The sequence below is a fragment of the Pristis pectinata genome, chromosome 6 (assembly GCF_009764475.1).
Source record: "Pristis pectinata isolate sPriPec2 chromosome 6, sPriPec2.1.pri, whole genome shotgun sequence".
Taxonomy (NCBI): domain Eukaryota; kingdom Metazoa; phylum Chordata; class Chondrichthyes; order Rhinopristiformes; family Pristidae; genus Pristis; species Pristis pectinata.
Window position 1 is genome coordinate 19,850,189 of NC_067410.1, and position 23,428 is coordinate 19,873,616.

The following is a 23,428-nucleotide window of genomic DNA, read 5'->3' on the forward strand; positions in this document are numbered from 1 at the left end:
TATTCAGATGATCTACTGATTGAACAGTTTTCGAGTATTAAGGGGAACTCATAGGATGGAAAGAAACTACCTCTGCTGGTGGGGATGTCCAAGACGAGAGAGAACATAGCACAACACAGGAACAAGCCCTTTGGCCTATGATGTCTGTGTCAACCATGATATCAATTTAAACTGCACATCTGCATGCACATGGTCTATATCCTTCCATTCACTGTCTGTCTAAATGCCTCTTAAAGGTGCGATCGTATCTGCTTCCACCACTTCCCTGGCAGCATGTTCTAGGCACCTACCGCAAATAGTAATTGACACTAAATCAATTAGTTATTTTAAATCTAAAATTAATAATTGTATGTTAGCCTAAGACTTAAAAGGATATGTGGGAAAAGGCCAATGAATGGAATTAGTTCACAGAATTACATGGAATGGTGAAATGAGCCTAACAGGTTAAGTGCTTAAATGGACCATTCCCATATACCCAGATGGTTACATTGAATATCACTTTCCTGTCTTAATTAAGTTTACTAATCTTTGAATAATTGTTTTTGAATATTGTACAGAGTAATAGGTAGCACCCATCATAACTAACTTTATGCTTTCTGACTAACTCCACATTATAAATGAAATTGGAAGCCGGCAAATCCAAAATAACTCATGAGAAAACTTTATTTTCCAAGTAGTTATGTGCGATACAAGATTATAAGTAAATAGAGAAATAAAGTTTGTTCCTTATAAAAAATATATTATTTTGAACTTGCAGTCTTAGATAACTGTAACAAAAAGATGACCAGTTATAGCACCATGCACTTGAAATTACAAGACAGCAGCATAATAATCTTCACATTAGTAATGCTCTCCAAATGCTGACTCATAGTGGCACTACTAAGACAGCTGGAAGTAGGGATCATGGGTCGTTGATTCCACCAGGATGCCGAGCTTCATGGGAGTTCAATGCCACAGCAAGGGACAAGTTTGATTGATGCATGGATCCATCAGTTTTATAGTTCTGTGATCACTGCGCACCTCTGCCAAGTCATCCACCTTCTTCCGAAACAGAAAAGTGCCATGCAAACCAGGCAGCTTCCAGGTGATATATCTGGTTTCTGCTCATCATTAGAAGTAGATGGGTGGTAAAATACCCTGGGTAAGAAATGTTAATGAACCAAATGCAGCAATTTTTGGAAAAGCATGTAGGTCAGATGTGATATATCACTTGGAAGAACAGCCATTTTGTATAAAAGCCCCCAAACTATGGTAGACGTGCAGGGCATAGCACAAATCAAGAAATTACAATGCATTAACAACGATAATTCAAATAGTCATGGAAGACTTTAAACTACATATAAGCGCTGCGCAAACCAAATTAGGAATAATAGAAAGCAGTGATAGTTTTCCAGATCAGTATGTTGAGGAACTCATCAGAGAAAGGCTAGTTTAGATCTAATATTGTGCAATATGAAAGAGTTAATTGAGGATCTGGTAAATTAGAGGCCTTTAGGAAACAAGGATTACATTATGATAGAATTTTATATGAAAATTTAAAATGATTGAGTTCAACCTGAAATCAGATCTTAAATCCAAATAGCGCAAACTAAGAAAGTTCAAGGCATGAGTTGGTTATGGCAGACTGGCAAAATACATCGAAAAGTAGACAGTAAGCAAGCAATAGCTGCATTTACATAATTAATACACAGTGTACAGGTTGTCTCCAGGTTATGGTAGGGTTCCGTTCCTGTGAACAGTTCATAATCCAAACAGTTCGCAAGTTGGAAATGCAGCCGCAAACCGAGTTCCCGGGCGGCAGAGGACACCTGCAGCAGCTGGCAACTCCATACTACAGCTCTCCCATACGTTCGTAAGCTGATGAGGACCTGTATATCCATTTAAGGCAAAAAAAAGACAAGTAGTTCAGCCATGGTTATCAAGAGAAATTAAAATTAATGTAGCAAAAAGAAACCCTCCCCTCCCCAGAGGGTTGGGAAATGTTCATAATTCAACAAAGAACAAATCATTGATAAGGAAAGGGTATGTAGAAGATGAGAGTAGGCTAACAAGAAACATAAGAACACATTGTAAGAGTTGCATGTAAAAAGAAAGTGATTACCTGAAAATAACGTGGGTACCTTGCAGACTGAGCAGAAACTACATTGGGGAATAAGGAAACGGCAATGAATTTGAATTAATATTTTTTATCTGCCTTCATGGAAAAGACAAAGCAAACCTCCACAAGTAGAAAAGAACTATAGGTCTAGAGTCAATGAGGAGCTCAAAAAATATTGCATAAACTAATAAGGCTGAAAAATGATAAATCTCTAGCATCTGATGATCTACATCCTAGGGTTCTGAAGGTGGTGGTGATTCAGATAGAGGATGCACTGGTTGCAAAACCTTCCAAAATTCCAAACTGGATAGCAGCTCCCGCAGATTGGAAGATAGCAAATGTAACATCACTATATAAGAAAGGCAGGAGAGAGAAAACTGAGACCTACAGACCAGTTAACCTGGCATTAGTAACAGGGAGAATATTGAATCTATTATTAACGAAGTGGTAATAAAGTACTTAGAAAATAATAGGATTTGGGTAGAGTTAGCATGGATGTATGTAAGGGAATTCATGTTTTACAAATCTGTTATAGTTTGAGGTTCCAGAGGTAAGGGTGAACTGGTTAACATTTTATATTTAGACATTCAGAAGGCCTTTGATGCAAAATATTATTAAACAAAATTAAACCACATAGTAATAAACTGGTCTGGATTAAGGGTTAGTTAACTGTCAGAAAACAATGAGTAGGAATTATTTTCAGCTAATTTTCGGGTTGGGGCTCTGTGACCATTGTGGTGTTGCAGGGATTGGGATGGGGTTTCCAGCTTTTCACAATCTATAGCAATGAAATGGATAAGGGGACCAAGTGTAATATATCCAGGTTTGCAGATAATATAAAGCTGAGTGGCACTGTGGGCTGTGAGGAGGATACAGAGAAGCTTCAAAGACTTATGGACAGTTTAAGTGAATGGACAAGGAACAGTGAATTAATATAAAGTGGAAAAATGTGAGGTCTGGATATTTGTGCATTCTCCACATTCTTCACTGCATTATTGACAGTTATGTCTTCAGCCATTCCAAAGGTCTGAAGTTACTTCCAAGAACTTTCCTGCTTCTCTCTCCAACATTAAGACATTCTTTAAAACCAACCCACGTAAGTTTTGGCTATGTATTTTAAAGTGTAGTTTTTGACTTATCAATTTTTGTCTGATTACTCTCCTATAAAGTACTTTGTAATATTTTAAGCTCCTATAAAGTGCTTCGTAACATCTTACAGTATTAAAAACACTAGAAGTGCAAGCTCTTATTAGAATGTTGCAGTTTCACCAACCCTGCAAATTTCTAACGTTCACAACAGCACAGAAAATGTGATGAATTATGAACTATTTTCTGGAAGCTGGGAACTAAATGATGCACTTGTCCTGGATAAACAGATCAGTTGTCTAAAGCCAAACTGCTTATGTACAGAGCTGAGAAATAATCACATCATTCAAATTCACATCATGAATCACAGGCAAATTGACATTCCCAAAGTGAAGCAATGTAAATATCATACAAGAGTTCCTGTGAGATATCCACAAAATGTAAGAATTGTGAAATCCAACAAATAGTAATATGATCAGCAGAACCTGATTCAATATCCATCTGGTATCTACAGGACATAGGCACGATACCAAAAAGTTAATCCTTGAATTTAGATGAATGTATTATATATTTCTGACATCATTTTCCACTACTTTTTTCGAAAAATTCTCAACCAGTTGATCACCATCTGAAAAATAAAAGCAAACAATTCAGATGTAATGCTCAAGTCATGCTATTTAAATTATGATCTTGTAGATTTACAGATCCCGCAATATCTGGCCTTAATCATGGGGCACATTGGTCAACAAATAGACCCTGCATTTTGGAAATCACCAGATCCCTGGGTATCTGGCCTCCGGCACAGCAATTCATGGGACTTGCAGTCCATCTTTCAAACCTCAGACCCTTTTGTTCCTGCACAAGACCTTTGAAATCCCCAGAATAAATTGAAAATAAATATTACTTTTCTGCAGTTTTGTTTCTCACATCAACAATTCAGGATTTAAAAAAAATTAATTCCACAATTTCATTAGGGCCATATTTATCAGAATAAAAGTATGTACACCACTTTTCTGATAGTGATCAAAAAGCAAATGTTCAGAAATATACACTTTAATAAATGATTGCTTGTAAAACAAAATCATGAAGGAAATCAAGCCTAACCAAAAAGAAATATTTCAAACCATATATTATGCCTGCACATTTCTCAATCTCATAGCTATATTAGTAAGGGAATTACTGGGATAAGCTTGTCATACTAGTAAGCACATCTGCAATATATGTAATATTGGTTTTAAGCAACGATTAATACTTCAAGGCTATCACCCCTTTAAGGATTGTGTCATGACTAACTGCTGTCTGGGTTGCGACAACTTTTTGTAGAAAGTTCCAGAGGCAGCCTGTGAAGAATGCTTCAATATATTAGACATGTTTTTAGGTCCTAGTATCTGCTGTGTATAAATCTGCACGTTCTGTAATGCATTTCATTAGAAGTTATGAACCCATCGAATACACTTTACAAGATCCTGCCAGTCTTTACTTGTGAAACTTTATCGTGTGACAGTATAATATTAATTATACGATTAATATAAAACGATGATATAAAAGAAGCAGATTTAATTAGTTCAAAATGCACCTTTGCAGACCTGAGATGATTTCCCCGCCCGTACAACACCACTAATTGTTCTAAATTTTACCATCTGAACACAGACAGTGGCTATATGCCCACATAACAGAACTAAAGAGTCGTGGTTGGGAGGGGAGAGGAACTGGCTCATTGCCCTCTCAACCTGACCCTCACCCGAGTACATGGAACTACAACCCCCAGTATTCAGTGCGTACCCACGCTGAAAAGATACTTAACACAATTTTACTCAGTTTTAAAAATGGATGGATTTGTTACTGGTGCACAAAGAAAATAGTTCTACGTGAATAACACTCTATTTCTTGATTAAGCGTGAAAACTAACGAGAACCAAGCGCATAAACAGGAAGAAGCGACAAACACTCACCTTCAAAGAATTTGAAAGCAGGCCAAACGCAACACACCGCACAGGCGCCAAGGCCGGGCATGTGATTGGTCCCGCAGGGCGGGAGGGGCGGGTCGAACGGAGGGCGAGTGGCATTGACGTTACCCAATCAACCGGGCGGCATTCGGCAGCGGGGTAAACTGATTGGTGGGCGGCGGAGCGGGGCCGTGTGCAAGAGGGCGGTACTCTTCGTCCGGCGGTCGTGCGCAAACCGCGTGAGGCTACAGAGCCGGAGCGGGCGGTGAAAACGGAGAGTCGGGGCGAAGGTAGCCGGACGGTGAGTGCGGGGCGCGGCGGCGGTATTACTGAGGGCCGGGGTGGGGGGGAGAAAAACCTACCACCCAGAGTGGACGTAGGCGCGGCGAAGCGGGCCTCGGTTCCCCTCTCCTTGTGTCGAGGGCTAGAGTGCGCTGGCGGCCTCCCAAGGGTTAAACGCCGAAGAAGTGCTGAGGTAAACAAGTGAATTTCTGACGGCGCATTGCGGCCTGTGCGTCAGGCTGTGGGGCCCTGTGGAGCCTGGGTCTCTCCTCTTTCTGAGCCTGGCTGCTCGGTTCCGCCTTCCCTGCCCTCCTGGTCTGCCTCCGGCGTTGGCCCAGATGACTTGCCTGCTGCCTCTTTATAGGAATGCAGGCGCTCCCGTGTTGTTGAGGCCCAAGTGCGGGCAGTGGCGTGGTCTGTGGCAGCTTACCTGTGGAGTCTGCCCTTGCTGCTCTAGGGCTTCTCACACGCGGGGAGGGGAGGGCAAAGGGGGGGGGGGGGGGGAGGGGGGGGTATGTGTACAAGACCAGGAAGGCTTCTGGTGCCGCCATGCTTTGTGACGAACATGCAGGCTTTGGAAACGCCGTGGTCGGGGCCGGCCGGATAGGCCCGTACTCGCTGTCCCAAAGCTTTCTTCATCCAGAAGCTAAAGTTTACCCGTGCAATCAGCAGCCGGGTTCAAAATGGTAAGCAACATGAACAGTCGTCCCTTAAAATTCGTTTTAACCTGAAAATTGAATGAATCTGTGTTTGGCGGGAATAGGGCTTGAGATATCCCACGTGGGAGAATGTCATGACTAATGGGTAGAGTAGGTTAAAATAAAACGTGCTAAAAACGCTTGGCAGAAGTCTGATGGATACCTTGTTTATAAATGCGATTATTTAATTTGTGATATGAGAATTTTTTTGTGATTTCAAATGATGTACGGTTTTAATCTCCCCAGAGCCTTAAGGCAAATGCCAATTTTATTAGAGGCTTACCTTTTTCTCTTCTACATATGAAGACTGCCATTTATTTGCTATAATAAGAGGTGGGGAATAATGTAATCCATGTGCAGTGTGTAATTGGGGGCCTGTAAGTGATGTATTTGGCCATAGGTACCAATTAATATTGGGTAATGCTATAATCTGCAATGTTCTTACAATTATTGTGATGCTACTGAAAGTATTAATGTTGACTTTGTATTTTTCTGTACTTTTTCACTTTATAAAAGTAAATTAGATGCTATACTTTGCAAAATGCCCTGGATTGAAATGGCTGTAAAAAGACACTTTGGTCTACTGTGCCAGCTTCAAGCACTTCCTCTATCTAACTGATCTTTGTTTTTCCCTTGCCTTGATAGTCACTAGTTCTAATCTAGGGTCCTTTTCTTGGTGATTATCCAGAAGTTACCTTTGTTTGAGATCTAATTTTAAAACTTAGAAGCAGCCCTCCACCCAACTAAGTGCTCTATATGGAAATGCTTGAATTTGTCTTCCCAAGGAAATTGCTTTTGGGGTGTTCTAATGCAGTTATTTTTCATGTTCACAATTTCCTAAAATGATGTGCGTTGAATTAGGCAGTGATTCAGCTAGCACAGATAAACAAGCATCCTTTTGTAATTCTACTTTAATGAAATACTTTTTCCAACATTTCTATTTGTATTTCAAAACATCTGTCTTAAGAATTAGATATTTAATGTGTATTCTGCTTTTCTAAAATTAACTCAGTTTGGCCTTGGATAAAAATTAACTTCAAATTGCTGACACATCAGATTTAATCTACAGTATTGAATTTCTTGGTTTGAATTTTGTAATCCTTTGCTTTCTATTTTGTTCTACTGTCTTTCAGTTAGATTTCTTTCAATTGTGTCCACGTATGATTTCTAGGATTTTAAAGTAATTAAACCACTATTGGTGGTGATAAAGCTAAAGGACATATTCTGTATACAGTATAATATTGCTCACAAGGTTGTCATGCAGAAGTGGCAATGGCCACTTTTATAAACCTTTATAAAACTTATATAAAACCCAAGAGGCTTGTGGAAGGTGGATTTCAATGTAGCCTTGAATCATTTTGCCACCTGGTTTTCTCTACTTGAATGGAGGCTGGGTTACTTAACTGTTTTATTCTTTGGTACAGACCAAGGCAAAATTAAAACATCTTGACTTTTTTTAAAAATCTAACTAGTTGGTGCTGATGCATGTATTGACATCTCTACAAGCATTTTTGTAACTAAGATGCAAGCCCCTTATTAAAATTTGCATGATAATTTTGTACCCAGGTTTTCTTGTGACTTTAGATCGATGGATGTTACATTTGGGGCTATCAGTCCTGAGGTTGTCCTAATTTCTAGGAATTATCAGTTTTTGGAGTCTGAGGAAAAACAAGAGATAATATCACATACTGTGAGTTGGGAAAGGAGGACTGTTTCACTAGTGTTTGAAAGCCCCAAAAATGAGCAACTCTGCAAAATCCTAAATGTGACTGGAATTAAGGTTGGGGCATTATGATCTAAATGTTTAGTTTTACATTTGTAACATGACTTTAACGGCAGAAAAAGAGCCAAGGAGAAGCAACTGTAGCTGCTATGGCATGCAAGATTGAAGTAAAGAGTTGGCTAGGAGGATCACATTGAAATGTGCAGTATAATTAATTGCATAAAAGGTATAAAAGAGACTCATGAAAATGAGTAAACCACACCCTTCAATATATCTTGGCTTTCTGTTAGCATAAATTCAGAATTAAATGCCAGTTAGGGGAAAGAAGGTTAAGGGGGCAAAGAATTCTTCATGAAGGATTGGTGTACTAATTCACAAAATGATGTATAGTTTATTACAACTTAATTTTTCTGTGTTATGTTTGTCTTTTAGTCTTAGTTATAAGCAGAGTTGCTTCTGCTTTTGACATGTACAACATAGTCATCTTGGTCATTTTCAATTAACAAGTTGAGTATTAGCTTTAAATTTTGAATGAAGTATTGCCCATGAAACTGTTTCCTTAAATTTTACCCTCAAGTGAGAGCTGGTATTGAAAGTTACTAGAAAAAACAAAATTGAATTACAGCAAGAATGAAGGTGGGGAATATAGGATGGGGCAAATAGGATTAAGAACCCAAGAAAATTAGTTGGACACCTGGTCCCTCAAACCTATCCTGATACTCAATATGATCATAGCTGTCTCTTTGCTGGTGTTTCAAAAATTAATGAGCCTCATACTTTAAATGTTTTTTAATAAGCTAGCCTTCATAACTCTGGAGTAGACAATTTGAGGTTCACCATCCTTTACAAAAATAAATTTCTTCATAGCTCAGCTTTAAATCAGCTCCCTGATCTTGTATGTTTCAAGGAGATCTTTGTTTTTAATTTCAAAGAATACATACACAACCCATTTCTCTTGATAGGACAGTCTTCTCATCCCAGGAATTAAATGAATTACTTTTGAACTGTTTCTAATGCTACCTTCCTTTCTCAGCTATGGCCTTGCTGGCATCCTATTACAATTGTAACACAAGTTTCCTATTTCTAAACTCCAACTTTGCAATAAAACCAATATGCCATTTGCAACCTTTATTATTTGTGACAACTGATTAAGCCACTTCCATGTGTTAGTCATCCACCAATGGCCCACTTTTCCTGTTGGGCTTTTGTGGCTTAAGGGAATATTTCTTTTACAACTTTTGCTTTTTCTTTGAATGCTTGCTATTGCCTGTCCACTATAGCTTTTAAATTCATTTTGGTATTGGTTTATTATTGTCACTTGTACCAAGGTACAGTGAAAAACTTGTCTTGCATACTGTTCGTACAAATCAATTCATTACACAGTGCATTGAGCTAGTACAGGGTAAAAACAATAACAAATACAGAGTAAAGTGTCACAGCTACAGGGAAGTTCATTGCAGGTAGTCAATAAGGTGGCAGGTCAAACAAGTTAGATTGTGATGTCAAGAGTCCATCTCATTGTATAAGGGAACTGTTCAATAGTCTTATGGTGGGATAGAAGCTGTCCTTGAGCTTGGTTTATGCTTCCTTATCAATCATAACCAACTCTTAAATCTTCATAATTTATTTAGATTTAAGACCCAAGTTTTGGATTTCTCACTTACTATTTCATAGCTTGATTCAAGCTGATTCTAATTCCACTGCATGATTTGCTAAGCAAAGATCATTTCTCAGTCTTATTAATAGTTTACCCCAATTCCCTTTTCCTGCCCTTTCTAAATGTCAAACATTTAGCATCCAAATTTGGTCATTGTGCAGTTATGTTTCTGTATTGGCAATTGATCATACTGACTCCCTGGTACCATTTACTCATCTACTTTGAAAGCTGAGAATTTAGGGCATCCTTAACTTCATAATTTTAACATTTTCTTCTCCATTTGCACCTTATCTTTGTTATTGATGCCCCTATTTATTTTACTTGCTACTCTTCTGACTTCAACTTCCTGCTTTGCTTTGACTCTCAGATTTCCTTTTGAATTTCTTATCCTGCTACCAAGCTAGTTTAAATCCTTCCCAATAGAAATTACAATTCACCCCCCCCCCCAGCAAGGAAATTGGTCCTGATTCTGCTGAGGTGCAAAATTGTTCAGATTGGATTACTTGTCCTTTCTGAGCAGGTCAAGATGGACAATTTTCTGTTTTACTGGGATAATACCATTGTAGCTATTCAGGCCTAGTATACATCTTCAGACTCCAGGTCGTCTCCAGTTTATGGCAGGGTTGCATTCCTGTGAGCTGTTTGTCACCCAGGCGGTTCAGAAGTTAGAAATGTAGCCAAGAACAAAGTTTCCCAGGTGGCAGAATATCCTGGCAAATCCATCCTGCCAGTCTCCCAAATGCTCGTATGTGCAGGATGTTTGTAACCTGGGGAGGACCTGTAATGTGTCTGGTGCACTAAACAGTTTGTTGGCTTTGCACTATTAAACTAGTTTCTATTTCACAGAATTGCAACACATCACAGGTGGGATCTTATGGAACAGCTGTATTATACTACATATTAAGTAGACTCAGCAGCAGTGGATATTTGATGAAATCAATTTCATGAAAATGGGTAAAATCTGATAACATGGCATTCATGACTTTGGTGCTGGACTGGCAGATTTTCCAGACTATTATACCCCAACACTTTTCAACAAATTTTCCAGTGAGTTTCGAGGAGTACAGGAAATGTCATCCACCAAGCTGGATGCCAAACCATTTGGGTTTCCAAATAGTTGGAGGTTTACTGTATTTGTTATCTCAGATCTGTTAAGCTGACTCCTCTATTGGAGCATCACATTTACTTATAAATAGTTTAAGAGATAAAGGTCAAACTTGAGCAGTGCCATTTTTGGACTGGGAGCCATGTATACGTGGTGGCATGTCTGAATTTCCTGAATTGTTCTCTAGGCTATCATTCTATTGAAAAGAACAGTTTTACTTAACTGATTTTTTAAAATTGCTTTTTCTGTATCTAATGTGTTTTAGGGGAAGGGGGAAATCACGTTTGGGTCTTGATTAAGTAGGATTGTGTACTTAGCCTTAATAGAATAAAATGTGTATAATGCAGTGATTGAAATGCCAGATAGAAATGTATTGTAAGCTGAGTTCAGATAATTTGCTGCCACTTGAAGTGGTGATTGTGTATTGTTTCAATGGTATAATGCTCAACTGTTTTTAATGTCATAACATTTCAGATTGATTAGATTTCATCATGAGTAGCAACGAGTGCTTTAAATGTGGGCGAATTGGGCATTGGGCACGTGAGTGTCCCAGTACAGGTGGACGTGGTCGGATTCGTGGTCGGGGCAGAGGAAGCTTCACTGCTGCAAGAGGTAACCTAGAGCACGGGGGACTTACCTAATTTTATGAATACTGTAGAAAATATTCAATGGTGACCTGAGTTCTCAAGATCCTATTTGTGCAGTAGTTTAAAAAAATTTCCCATTGAATTTCAAATTAGCTGGTCCATAATTGTTAGCTTTAAATCTAGACTACTTTTGTGGTATTTGAATCACTTTTTAATTCAGATAGGAAAAGTTGAGTAATAGAGGTATCAAATCAAAAATTCATTAATTTAAAATAGCCTAACTACAATGCCCTGAGTAGAAAACAACTCAAGATCAAATTTGTAAGCAGTGATTAGAAATTTGAGCTGGAATTGGTACATTACAGTACCAGGATTATTAATCTACATAACCTGGTATTGTACCAACATGTGTGAAACTGACTGGCAGATCTCTTGCACACTTCAAATGGCACATTGGCCTTCATTGCAGAGGTTTGCAAATGTAAGATTGGTATCTTGCTGCAGTAGCCAGGGGTTGAGCCCACATCAGAGTACTGGGTACAACTTTGATTTCCTTTTAAAGGAAGTATTTCAAGCATGCAACCAGTTTTCATTAGATTGCCCTCACTACAGAATTGTTATCCAGAGGAACTGGCCTGTAATTCTTGAGTAAACACTGAGATATTAATTCTGGTAGCTGGATCTAGAACTGGAGTGTGGTCTCAATCCTAAATACTTCTATATATAATTAGTTTTTCATGTCATAGACATGATTAATTTTTTGAAAGTTTAATAAACTTCTCTGGCCACACTTAAGAATACAAAGATCTGTTTATGGTGAGGACATGTCAATCATGATCCTTCTAGATGGAGTAAAACTCTAATCTGACACACTGGACCTCTGCTGGACTAGCAGATTTTTCAGACTACTGGATATTATTTCCAGTAATACCACCATGTATTTTTAATTCACTTTTTTAGAGCCTACACATTATAAATTTTTTCCAGTGAACTCAGCAGGTTTGGGGGAGTGTGAGGAATCATCCAGTGAGCCAGATGCCAAACCATCAATATTTCTAACTAGTTGGATATTTGGTCTTCTACTGTATTTGTCTTCAAGGGCAAACTGTATGTAATCGTCAAAAATTGACATGTTTGATGCACTCCACTCAAAATTAAGTGGTCTATTACAGCTTTAAATATTAAGTACAAATGTTTCTTTCATGAAACATTAAGAATGGAGTGTTTTTCCCCCACTATGGTATAACCTCAGTGTAGTTGCCACTTAACTACCTTGTCCATTTGGGCACAGACAATGCTGGTATTAGTGATGTCACCATCCTATGAACAGAGAATCAAGTTTGCCTAAATTGGTACATGTATTGCATTCCAGAGTTTAACTGCATCCTCCAAAGCAGTTTAGATTTTCTTAATTTATTTAGCAATTGTCCTAACAATGTTTAGTGACATTAATTGGTGAGTAATATTGCTTTGAAAGTCTAGTGTTCCAGACTGTTTTGTGACTGCTTGAAATACGTAAAACATTTTCAACCAAAATGGGCAGATTGAACCAGAGTTGGGTTGTTAGCAAGGTAAATTTTGCGAATTTGCCTCTGATCAGAGTCCCTATAAAATATCATGATTTTGGGAGTCTATGGTTCAGGATAATACCCAAGTACTGGCAATTAATATGGATATTTTGTAATGAAAGAACTAGAGCTACAATAAATTGCAAAGATTAGAATTCCCAATGTATGTACTGGATATTAGACATTTGTAAATTGAAAAAAAAAATTGGGGAAAAGAAACACTCACCAGGTTAGGTAGCACTTGTGGACAAGGAAAGGTTTAACATCTTGGGTCAAAGACCATTTGGTTCTGAAGAAAAGTCTGCCTGAACTGAGTATTTCAGCTATTTTTAAATAATTGGCATCTTTTCTATGATTGCAGTGTAGAATATATTCAATTGAGTAATATTTTGGAGAAGTTAGTATCACTATCTGTGTGGTATTGTGCGGAGTTTAAGCTGAACTCTTTTAAACCTGTGCTCCATTTACAGATATTTGCTATCGTTGTGGTGAATCAGGCCACCTTGCAAAGGATTGTGAGCTCCAGGAAGATGGTAAACATTTTTTTTCTTCATTTTGGTGTGTTGTAAAGTAAATTCTTGTGAATAACTTTGTTATCTGTCACACTTCAGCTTGCTACAACTGTGGTAAGGGTGGCCACATTGCCAAAGATTGCAAGGAGCCAAAGAAGGAGAGAGAACAATGCTGCTACAACTGTGGCAGACCTGGACATCTGGCCCGTGACTGTGATCATGCTGATGAGCAGAAATGTTATTCTTGTGGAGAATTTGGGCATATTCAGAAGGACTGCACTAAAGTCAAGTGCTATAGGTATGGAGCAGATGACCGGCCTTTTTTGTGAATGTGCTTTATATCCAATTGTTAATTTCTGTTCAGCCATAGGTGACCTATTGATTCTGCAAATTAGCAATATTTGACTTGATTTTTGTGATGTTAGAATTTTTTTGCAAAATTACACAAAGCACGTTCATGCCACTGCATTTAATCATTAAGTACTGTTTATGCTTTTTCATTTAACCCAAATCACAGTGCAACTGTCCATTTTCTTTCTTTATTGCTAACTACATAAGCACTTCTGCAATATGGCTTTAGTAAAGTATTCCTGTGTGAAGAGTATAAAGGCTTGTAACCAATTGCATGTTTACCCATCCCTGAATCTAGAATAGCATTGGGCATATCAGCAATTCAAACTGGTTAACTATTTTTGTAATATGGGCAAAACAAAACTTTCTTCAATGGAGCAGGGTTAGTTTGTCTCCTGCTTCTAATATCAATATGGATTCCTACTAGACTAAAATCTCTTGTGCCTTCCTGTGTTTAGCATATGGCTTTTCCATTGTGTGTGCCTCAGTGGGGCTGATTTTTTAAAAAAAACACAAGGCATTGCTGCTGAACCAACATCTACACAAGTGCACTTAAGGTAAGGGATTATTACTTGGAAGTAATTGGGAGCAAAAGTGGTGCCAGTGTCCATCTCCACTGCCCTCCTAATAAAAATCTCTACTTGGATTGCTGAGACTGTCAATGCATATAATGCTATCCTAGCTGAATGGACCAAATATTAGCCTGGGAGCTTCCCATCAGTGTAGCTCAGCCACTCATAACTTGCTACCACAAACATGTATGAGCCCTTCAAAAATAAAAATGTTAACAGGTGAGAATAAGTTATGCAAAAAGTATTAAACACTTTAAGTTTCCTGCTAGAACTTGGTGCTAGCCTCAAACTGACATAGGAAGTAAAGTAAAACTGTTTGGGTGTATGGTATGCAGCTCGACCATCTGAGCCAAATGAAATAACAGTTCCTGCATACATGTTTGCTTTAAGATTATTGGGTATTATTTGCCGTAGCAGTACATGGTCACTTGTAATGCGATAATGAAAATGGATAAGTAACCGAACTATATGCTGAACTTTAAATTTAAATCATATCAAATGTTTTGGATGTGTGATTTAATTATTGATTGTTAACCTGTGAACATTGCATTTTTGTATCAAGCTTGGAAAGAAATGGATATAATCAACTTGGCTTAGCTCTTGTCATGAGTTTCTCAGCTAAATTTTAGGTGTTTCATGTAACCAATATTAAAAGTCTTACATCTACAAAACATAATTTCCTGTTGTCAACTTTTATCTAGTGTTTGTCATTTTTCCACGTGGAAGTTTCTATATCAACACTTGAAATGAAAATTGTATTTTATAAACTGTCACAGCAATTGTGCATTCATGGTAGTACCAATGCTATAAACAACTTAGTTGTCTCCTTACTCTCATCTTGGACTATGCAAACCCTTGTATCGGAGATTCTACTCTGCTTCCCAGTTGTTAAGTGCATTTCCAAGGGCTGATTTTGTAGAATGGGGTCTGTATCACACGTGCACTTTCTAAAGATTTTAAGTTTAGTGTTGGCTCATGGAGGGATGGGGTGGGGGTCAAAGGGGAGTTATTTGATATAGTGATTGCATTAGCATTGAAATAATTTTGACACGTTTTAAAATGGGTTGAAAATAAGTTAAGATCAGCTATTGAATTGTATTGTCATTGAACAGTGATTTTAATGTCATTGATTAGAGGTCTTGAACATCAGTACCTGACCTGTAGGGCTTGAATTTTTCAGAAGTTTTTTAACTGATCATTCTCAACTTGCAAATGTTTGGAATTTTCATATGCAACATTCCCAATGAAAGTGTCTTTCAAAATGTGCGTGTGGGTCACTGATCAATTCCATTTGATTGTGGAATGTGATCAGTGGTAACCTTGTCAACAGCAGTGAATTTGGGTAAGGTAGTGTGGCTTTGCACATTGTGCATTTTATTTTCAAGAAATCAGTTGATGCATCTCAGTTTTTCAACCAGAAGCTGCTTTTTGCCAAATAATAAATTTAAATATACTGCCTCCATACTGAGCCAAAAATGAAATTCAAGCCCTAAATTCTTGATAATGAATTCTGCATTAAGGTAAGGCTTAACATGGGAGGAATAAAAGGATATGGTGCAGGGTGAAAGATGCCTTTCTGATTATAAAGAATGATGTATGGAGTTTGCTGTAAATTCTGTTACTGATCTGCCTAGAATATTTTTCCTGTCCTACCCATCAAAAGGTGTGCACAATTTCCTGCTACTGAACTGGTTCCCATCTCCCAGGTCTGTCAACAAATGCATCTATCCTTTATCGCTTGGTGTGGAGATGTGACTAATAGCTTGCTTCATCCATAAGGTAGCACAGGAGGTCATGTGGACAATGTCTACCTTTCCTGATTTGATCTGCTTTTTTGTGTTTTTTCATATTTATATTTTCATATTCCATTTTGGATCATCTGTCTAAACCTCTTGATTCTTTTGTCAGTTACATTGTGTCCTCTGCTGATCAAAGACTGATTTTTGAATATTTTGTAACCTCATTTGCAGTACCTTCACATAATTGAAGTCTTAAGCATTTAGTCCTGATACCATTCTAATTGATCTCAACCAGAATTGTTAAAATATGGGAGGCTGTATGGTCCTTTGAGACAGTTCAACCACCATTGGGGTCTTAACAAACCTCCTAAAGTGTGGTGCCCAAAATGGATCACAATCTAGGTGGGGGCTGACCAGGGTTTTTTTTTCTGTAAACTGTTCAACATTGTTTTCTTTAACTTATCTTTTAATGGCCTCTTCAAAGATGCATATCCACCCAGATCACTATTCCTGCACATAATATGAACAGTGCAATTTAAATTCTTAGATTGGCATGGGGTGTGGTGGGGTGGAAGCAACCCCTCCAACTTGCAGTGTGGCCTTTATCCTGGATGGCCACTCAGTTCTGGTAGGTAGAATTAGTATTCATTACATTGAACACAAATTCCAAACATAGTGAATTTCATACAAGCAACTATGCATCTTTTTAAAAATTACATGTAAAGTCCTCAAGTCTTCCTGGGCAGCCTGAGTGATGAGTGAGTTGATAAAATTCACTAATATTATAGTGAGATAATCTAGATGACTGTATCTTTGTAGACCCAATCAGCTCTGTAACTGAAGAGGCATATTGTTCACATTGCTACTCAATCCTGCCAATTATCTGGATCACCAGTACCACCTTTTTGAGAATATCGGAGATCTTCAAGGAGTCGCTTTCTGACTTCTGGTGCTGAATACTGCCTCAATGATAAAGGAATGGAGCTGTGACTTCATACCAGAGTTTAGTGTTAAGAGTAGTTCATTTTCAATGTCTGCCATAGTGATCAAACTGATCTCCAGATATAGCACAGCATATAGTGTGCAAATTGTATCTGCGATGGACTGTAATCTGAGGGTTTGAATGGCATGTTTTTGAGTATTGAACTTGAATTGCACTATTATATAGTAATAAACCTAATGAATATTTACAACTTGAAATGTGAAATTGTCTTGTTTAATTTACAGGTGTGGTGAAACTGGTCATGTCGCTATCAATTGCAGCAAGGCCAGTGAAGTAAACTGCTACCGCTGTGGTGAAGCTGGACATCTTGCACGGGAATGCACGATTGAGGCTACAGCTTAAACCTTGCATTGTCGCCCCCTCCTTTTCTGATTGATGGTTGTATTATTTCCTCTGAATCCTCTTCACTGGCCAATGGTTGGCAGATAGAGGCTAGTCCCAGGCCAGTGAGCTTTACTCAAAAAGAAAAAAATGTGAAAGGAAAGGGGTGGAAATTGACTTTCTGCATTTAACTACAAATGTTTATGTTTAGTTTGGTAGAGGTGTTATGTATAATGCTTTGTAAAAGAACCCCCTTTCCATGCCACTGGTGTATAGGGATTAATGAGTGGGAAGAGATGAGTCAGATCAGTAACCCTTTCTGGGTTCTGGAAGCGATTCTGTGTGAGAGGAAACCAAACCTGGAAGTATCTTTGAAACTTCCGCATGTGATTTCTTGAAATGTTGGCTTTGAATTGTTTGACCTTGGGAGCAGTTCATCATACAAACCAACATCTGTATCGGGGCCCTACGTACAGTAACAAAGTGGGAGTAAACAAAACAAGCAAACCTGTCTACGGTTGGGGAAAATACAGGTTAAGGCATCATAGGAGTAACCAGCTTACAGTAGCTGAAACCAGAGCTGGTATTGGAGATACAGATGTGCAAGCAGAAGTTTAAATAAATTTTTTGAATGTAGTTTAGCATCTATTATACCCATTATGAAATTACAACAGAAACACATAGCAAATAGGATTGGAACTACACAGCAGTTGAATGAATGTGTTTTCACAGAAATCAAGATGTTATTTTTGTATAATACAATTAGACTACTGTAGAGAATCATTTGCTTGAAATCGGTTTTTTTTAAGACAAGGTAAAAGCAACTGAAGTCTTAGAACTATAGAAATGTAATTTTAAATTTAAACTATCAATAAAGCTGGAGGAGGAAGGGGAAAAGCTTGTCTGAGTGATCTTTCTAAGATTCATTGGTTTTTTGGTAGACTGGTAACCAGTGCAATTTTTTCATTTTTGCTGGAGTTACTGTAAGGGAAAACTAGTGCAAAGCACATCTTGGATACATTCATGAGTGCACACAGCATTAACATTCTCCAGCCTTTGTATTGGATGTTGTAAACATCACAAGTTATAAATCAGTATTGGTTACCTTTCATGAACAAGTTTTATTGCCAAATATGAATGTATTTGCTGTCCTTTGAAGAAATTGGGAAATTTAGCAAAAATTAGTTGAGGCAATATCTTCCTCGAGGTATTAATTTTGCTATTAATAATTTACAATCCAAATAACCTTAAGCAATGAGTTTCAATTGTTAAGCAACAATTTAAAATTGAAGAAACTAAATTTTGGAAATCTAAGTCAGCTTATAAATGATACCAGTTTTCTTTGATATTGGCTGTGTCTTCAGTCCAGTGTAGTGGTCTGAAACTTGCAGGTTTAATGCTGTAATTATTCAGCCACATTTTCCAAACTAAGTAACCATTGTTGTGACTGCCCACTATGTCATTTATTTTAAAACTTGCCACTGCTCTTGGATTTACTGTAGAAAATTAAATAGTTTGGGGGAGGGAAGAATGGAGTGGACTTCACTAGGTATTTGCCAGACCAGCAATAACTACATGGAAAATTGAAGTGATAGGAAAATTGTATGCTCACATTGGTTGTGAATTGGAGTGGGGAAACCTTTTGAGTACTCTGGACAGCTGGGTTCAAATAGCATCACTTGAGTTGTAGTCTTGCAAAGCTGGCAGTTATCTGTTATTTATGGTTCGAGTACAAGGCAGGTGCTCTGAAAATAGTGGTTTGCTTTTGGGGGTGCTGTGCCTTGCATTGTGAGGTCTTGGTAAACAAAAGTTCTCCAGGGTGGCAGTAAGTGGTGTATAAGAACAGACTGACCTTATTACAATCAACTAATACACTGTTCTTAAAAGCTTGAGTTCAGCCAACTTTTTTAAAACTGAACGTGGTCTGGAAATAGATAGCCAATGAGCAGCTTTGAGCATTAGTAACTGAGCTTAAGTCATTTGATCTCTGGAATACATATACAACTACAACTAATGGCTATGGTATAAGTTGGTGACATCCAAATACCAGTGGTTTGGCAGTTTGCAGTACTAGATCTCTTTGCCTTGCAACCTGTCGCTTAAAATTTCTATTAATGGTATTTCTAAAGAGCTGTTCCAAAAATGCATGGCCCTTGAAGTAAATTTGTCCTGCATCACCCCCACCCCCACCCCCCCCCCCCCAAAATCTGCTCTCAATCTTGTACTCAGCTTGGAAAGCACTACTGTTTTTGCTGCTGGAGAGAGGTTGGCATGTTGCATAGCAATTTGGATAAAGCAAGCTACTTTGCATTTTTTTGAAACTTTTTTTGTTCCAAGCAAGTCTTGTTTCTATTCGTTTTATTTAGTTTTACTATTTTGGTGGGCACAGTTTTATCATTCAATGAAAGCAAGTATTCAGATTAAAATCTGCAGGCACAATTGCAAGAATTGTATTAATTAGTTGATCCTGAAGATTTCATTGGAAATTGGCAGGGTTCCCTTGAGTGTTTGGTCTCCCAGCTGATTGAGCCTTCAATGATGTTCTCTGCTTGGATGACATTTGAACACAAGTTCTATTACCAGCTTAGCAACTGGGACCCAGATGTCCTCAAAAGCAGCTAGCTGGAAGGAAGTTTACTGGATCTATCTTGCAATTGAGAGCCAGTGTGTCTCTTGAGCACAGTAGCATAGACAGTATGGATGATGGTTATTTGGATTCTTGCTGAGGGTAGATCTTCAAAAGAGACTAGTTCAGTCATATTCCTTCCATTCTATGTCCTGTTAGTTTTCCAAATACTTGCTTAGTTCCCTTAAATGTTACTCAAACTACATTAAGGCACTTAATTCTGAGAAGCATAAAAACAGGCCTGCCCCCCCCCCCACCTTTTTTTTAAAATTTATTTAACTTCCAATTCTTCCATAATTGCAAAACACTACAATTTACTGCAAAACACTTTTTATGGCTTGTTACAATTTTGATAAATGCCATACTACCTCTATTATTTTGGGTCATTATCCGAATGGAGCTAGTAAACAAAGTTGCTTGTAATTGCTTTCATTACCGCTCTGTTTTGACTTGACCAAATTCTAAGTAGTAATACCCCTCACCCAACGGTGTATTTCCACTCACCTGGCAATTCATTGCAACTGTTTCACATGAATTGCTGCTGCTTGTCATATTGTCATTTTAAAGCAGATACCCCCGCCCAATTACTTTCTAACAAGATCAGCGTCCACATTGTAGATTCAATGCTGTTCTCTTGTCAAATAAATTCTATGCAAGCCTTCACTGTTAAACTTCATTGGTGCAATAGTTTTTGTTGCAATGTAAAATTTGGGATTCGCTCAACTTAGATTAGCCCAATTCTCACTCTAGTGTGTTTGAAAATGGAAAGCTGAGTTCAACATACATTGGTCAGTGGGATATGTATGGTCTCCGTTTCTTGGTCTTTTTTAAGGAAAACAAATTAAACATGAGTAGTATGTAGTAATCAATTATGGTATTTGAGTTGCCAACTTCTTGTAAAAGATCTTGTGTTTTTAAAGTATTAAACTCGGGTTCCATTGCCATCAGCTCTGCTCAAGGAGGAATTACAAGTGGGGGAAATGGTTTGTGACTGGGAGAGATATCCTGATGGTCAGTAATGGGGTTGAGACTAGTAGGAATGAGGTAGCTGAAAATAGTGAAGCTGCTAGAGAAATGCATCAGGCCATTCCTCTTTGAGGCACAAGAAAATAGAAGACGTCGCTTATCAGGCCTCCCAAGCCTGCCTTGATATTCACTATGATCATGGCTTTCAGAGGTGGGAGGGGGTGATTCCCATTGAATGGAGACGCTTAGAGATGTGCGGTCAGAGGAAAGCGAAGAGAAAAATATCTCCTCCTTTCCCCCCCTTCCTTTCTCCGCCACCCAAGTGAGCACGGACGGGGATTGGGAATACTTCAATGAGGAAGAACACATGAAATCCTGGGAATAGCGGGAGGCCAGGAGATGGGCTTCATGTATCCCAGCCACACTGATCACAAACACGTCGGCCAGTTTCAGCACGCGAGTCCGACGAAATACTGGGCACATCTGACAACGAAGAAGGAAGCATTTTCGAAGAACAGCCCGCAAGCAGAATATACCCGCTTGTTAGAGCCATTTATTTGAATTGGGTAAGATAGACGAAATCGTGGTTCCGCTGCTTAGAAGTGTCCGCTTCCCAACTGATCACGAAAGTATTTCGAATTCTGGCAGTGTGACAACGGAAGAAGTTGTAGCGGAAAGAGAATATTAGCATAAAATATACGGTAGTCACCACCTGGCTGGCAGTTGAAGGGTGCTCCAGTTGGAATTGAGCACGGAAAAAAACAGCAGCATTCTGTACTCGCAGAGTTAAAGAGCTGAAGAATAAAATGGCAACTAGCCCCATTCTGATCGGCGCTATCTCTGACAATACAAAGTTATGAGTGGAGCAGTAGGAGGAACTAAAACCAGCATCTCAAGAACTAAGACTTAATATAAGTTAGAGAACCAAGTGATTCATAACGAAATAAATGGCAATGAAAACCGGGCTCCATAGGCAAAAAAACGGAACCTGTCATTCAATTCCACATAAGTTGCTGTTGGTATTCAGTTTACCAAGTTTCACATTTAAATTACCAAAATAAATTATACCTATGCATGCTGAAATATTTATAACGCCCGGCTTTTATTGTGTGTATAGCTTGCGGTAAATCGGAGGATTTCGTGCTTTATAACAATTCCTACATCGTTACAGAGGATGAATGCCATTTCGAATATAAAGTATTTAATTTATCCTAGTGACAAAATACGATATTTAAAATAGACTTCTAGAACTAGCAGGAAAGTAAAATCCAGAAGCTGTACCTTTGTTCTTAAATGTTTACTTCAATAATGAAAATTTAGGTTATATCTCAACCACACTCTCTCCGTTCAGCTCACAACTGGGGTTAATCACACAAAGTGATACAATTTTATAACTTTGAAAGAATTTTATAATCTCAAAAGTTATGCTGATATATTAAGAGTATTTGTCACTGACTGGTCAGTTTAAATGTAGATCTCATGAAAAAGCTGTCAACAACTTGCAAACAGATGTAAACCTGTTCACGGTAGAATCAATAGTGCCTGCTACATCATTTTAAAAAGGGCATGTATTCTGCACACAGAAAGCAACCAGTGCATTGCGATATGATAGCTGCTGAGGTCTAGTCTGGCATCCAGAGTATAATATAAGCACAAGACTCATCTCTCAGCCAACATAGGCCAATGGTAGCAATAGAAGACATTTGAAAGGTCTTAAATGTTGATAAAATTCAATTTCTTAGAAAAGATATATAAACATCTTTAAATGACTTTTGACGATTTGAAGAACAAGGATTTTAGCAACTGTTTACACATTTAGGGTCACAGGGTAACAAAACACGGAAACAGACCATTTGGACAAACTCATCTATGCTGACCATTGACGCCCACCAAGCTAGTCTCATTTATCCATGTTTGGCCCATATCATTCTAAATCACTCCTATCCGTGTACTTACCCTTTGAATGTTGTTATTGTAGCTGCCTCAACCATTTTCTCCAGCAGCTCATTCCATATACGCACCACCCTATGTGTGAAGAAGTTGCTCCTCAGGTCCCTTTTAAATCTTTCACTTTTCACCTTAAACCTATGCCCTCTAGTTTTTAGTTCCCCTTCCCTGGGAAAAAGACTGTGTGTTCACCCTCTGTACGTCCCTCATGATTTTACAAACCTCTATAAGGTTACCCCTCAATCTCCTACATTCCAAGGAATAAAGTCCTAGCCAACCTCTCCCTATATCACGGCTTCATCCTGGCAGCATCCTCATTAATCTTCTCTGCAAATCTTTGGAACTGAATTCCAAAAAATCTTGCTGAAGTTTTCTATTTGTTCACGTTGAACCAGCTTGTACTGATATTCAGATTTAAGGAGTAGACTAGATCTTCTCTGCTGATTAAATATTGTCAGGGGAGGGAAAGCACTCATTTTACTGTGTATTTGAAAATGTGAAATTAAACTAAATGTGAAAAATACTCAGCAAATCTATGGCAGGTGAAACAGAACTAATGTTTCAGGTTGAAGGAATTGCAAAGTTTTATACTAATCATGAAGAAAGCTTTTTAAAAAAAAATCTTATAAAATTTTATAATTT

The 23,428-nt window shown here is 38.2% G+C and overlaps 1 protein-coding gene and 1 long non-coding RNA gene across 4 annotated transcripts; one reads left to right on the forward strand and one right to left on the reverse strand.

Moving 5' to 3' along the window:
* Positions 1-646: 646 nt before the first annotated feature.
* On the reverse strand, positions 647-5,887 carry LOC127571425 (uncharacterized). Of its 2 annotated transcripts, none has more exons than XR_007956470.1 (4): positions 5,492-5,887; positions 3,670-3,812; positions 2,102-2,139; positions 647-1,868 (listed from the first exon to the last, which is right to left on the reverse strand). It is a non-coding gene; the product is annotated as an uncharacterized LOC127571425 (long non-coding RNA). The 2 variants fall into 2 exon arrangements; XR_007956469.1 differs by lacking the exon at positions 5,492-5,887 and adding an exon at positions 5,136-5,225.
* cnbpb (CCHC-type zinc finger, nucleic acid binding protein b) lies at positions 5,331-18,162 on the forward strand. 2 transcript variants are annotated; one of them, XM_052017763.1, is made up of 6 exons: positions 5,347-5,430; positions 5,983-6,097; positions 11,069-11,206; positions 13,220-13,282; positions 13,361-13,559; positions 17,151-18,162. In XM_052017763.1, exons 3-6 carry the CDS (start codon positions 11,086-11,088, stop codon positions 17,266-17,268), a joined length of 501 nt encoding a protein of 166 aa, XP_051873723.1. In that variant the 5' UTR covers positions 5,347-5,430; positions 5,983-6,097; positions 11,069-11,085; the 3' UTR covers positions 17,269-18,162. The 2 variants fall into 2 exon arrangements, with proteins under 2 accessions (XP_051873722.1, XP_051873723.1); XM_052017762.1 differs by lacking the exon at positions 5,983-6,097 and having other exon boundaries at positions 5,331-5,430.
* Positions 18,163-23,428: the final 5,266 nt, after the last annotated feature.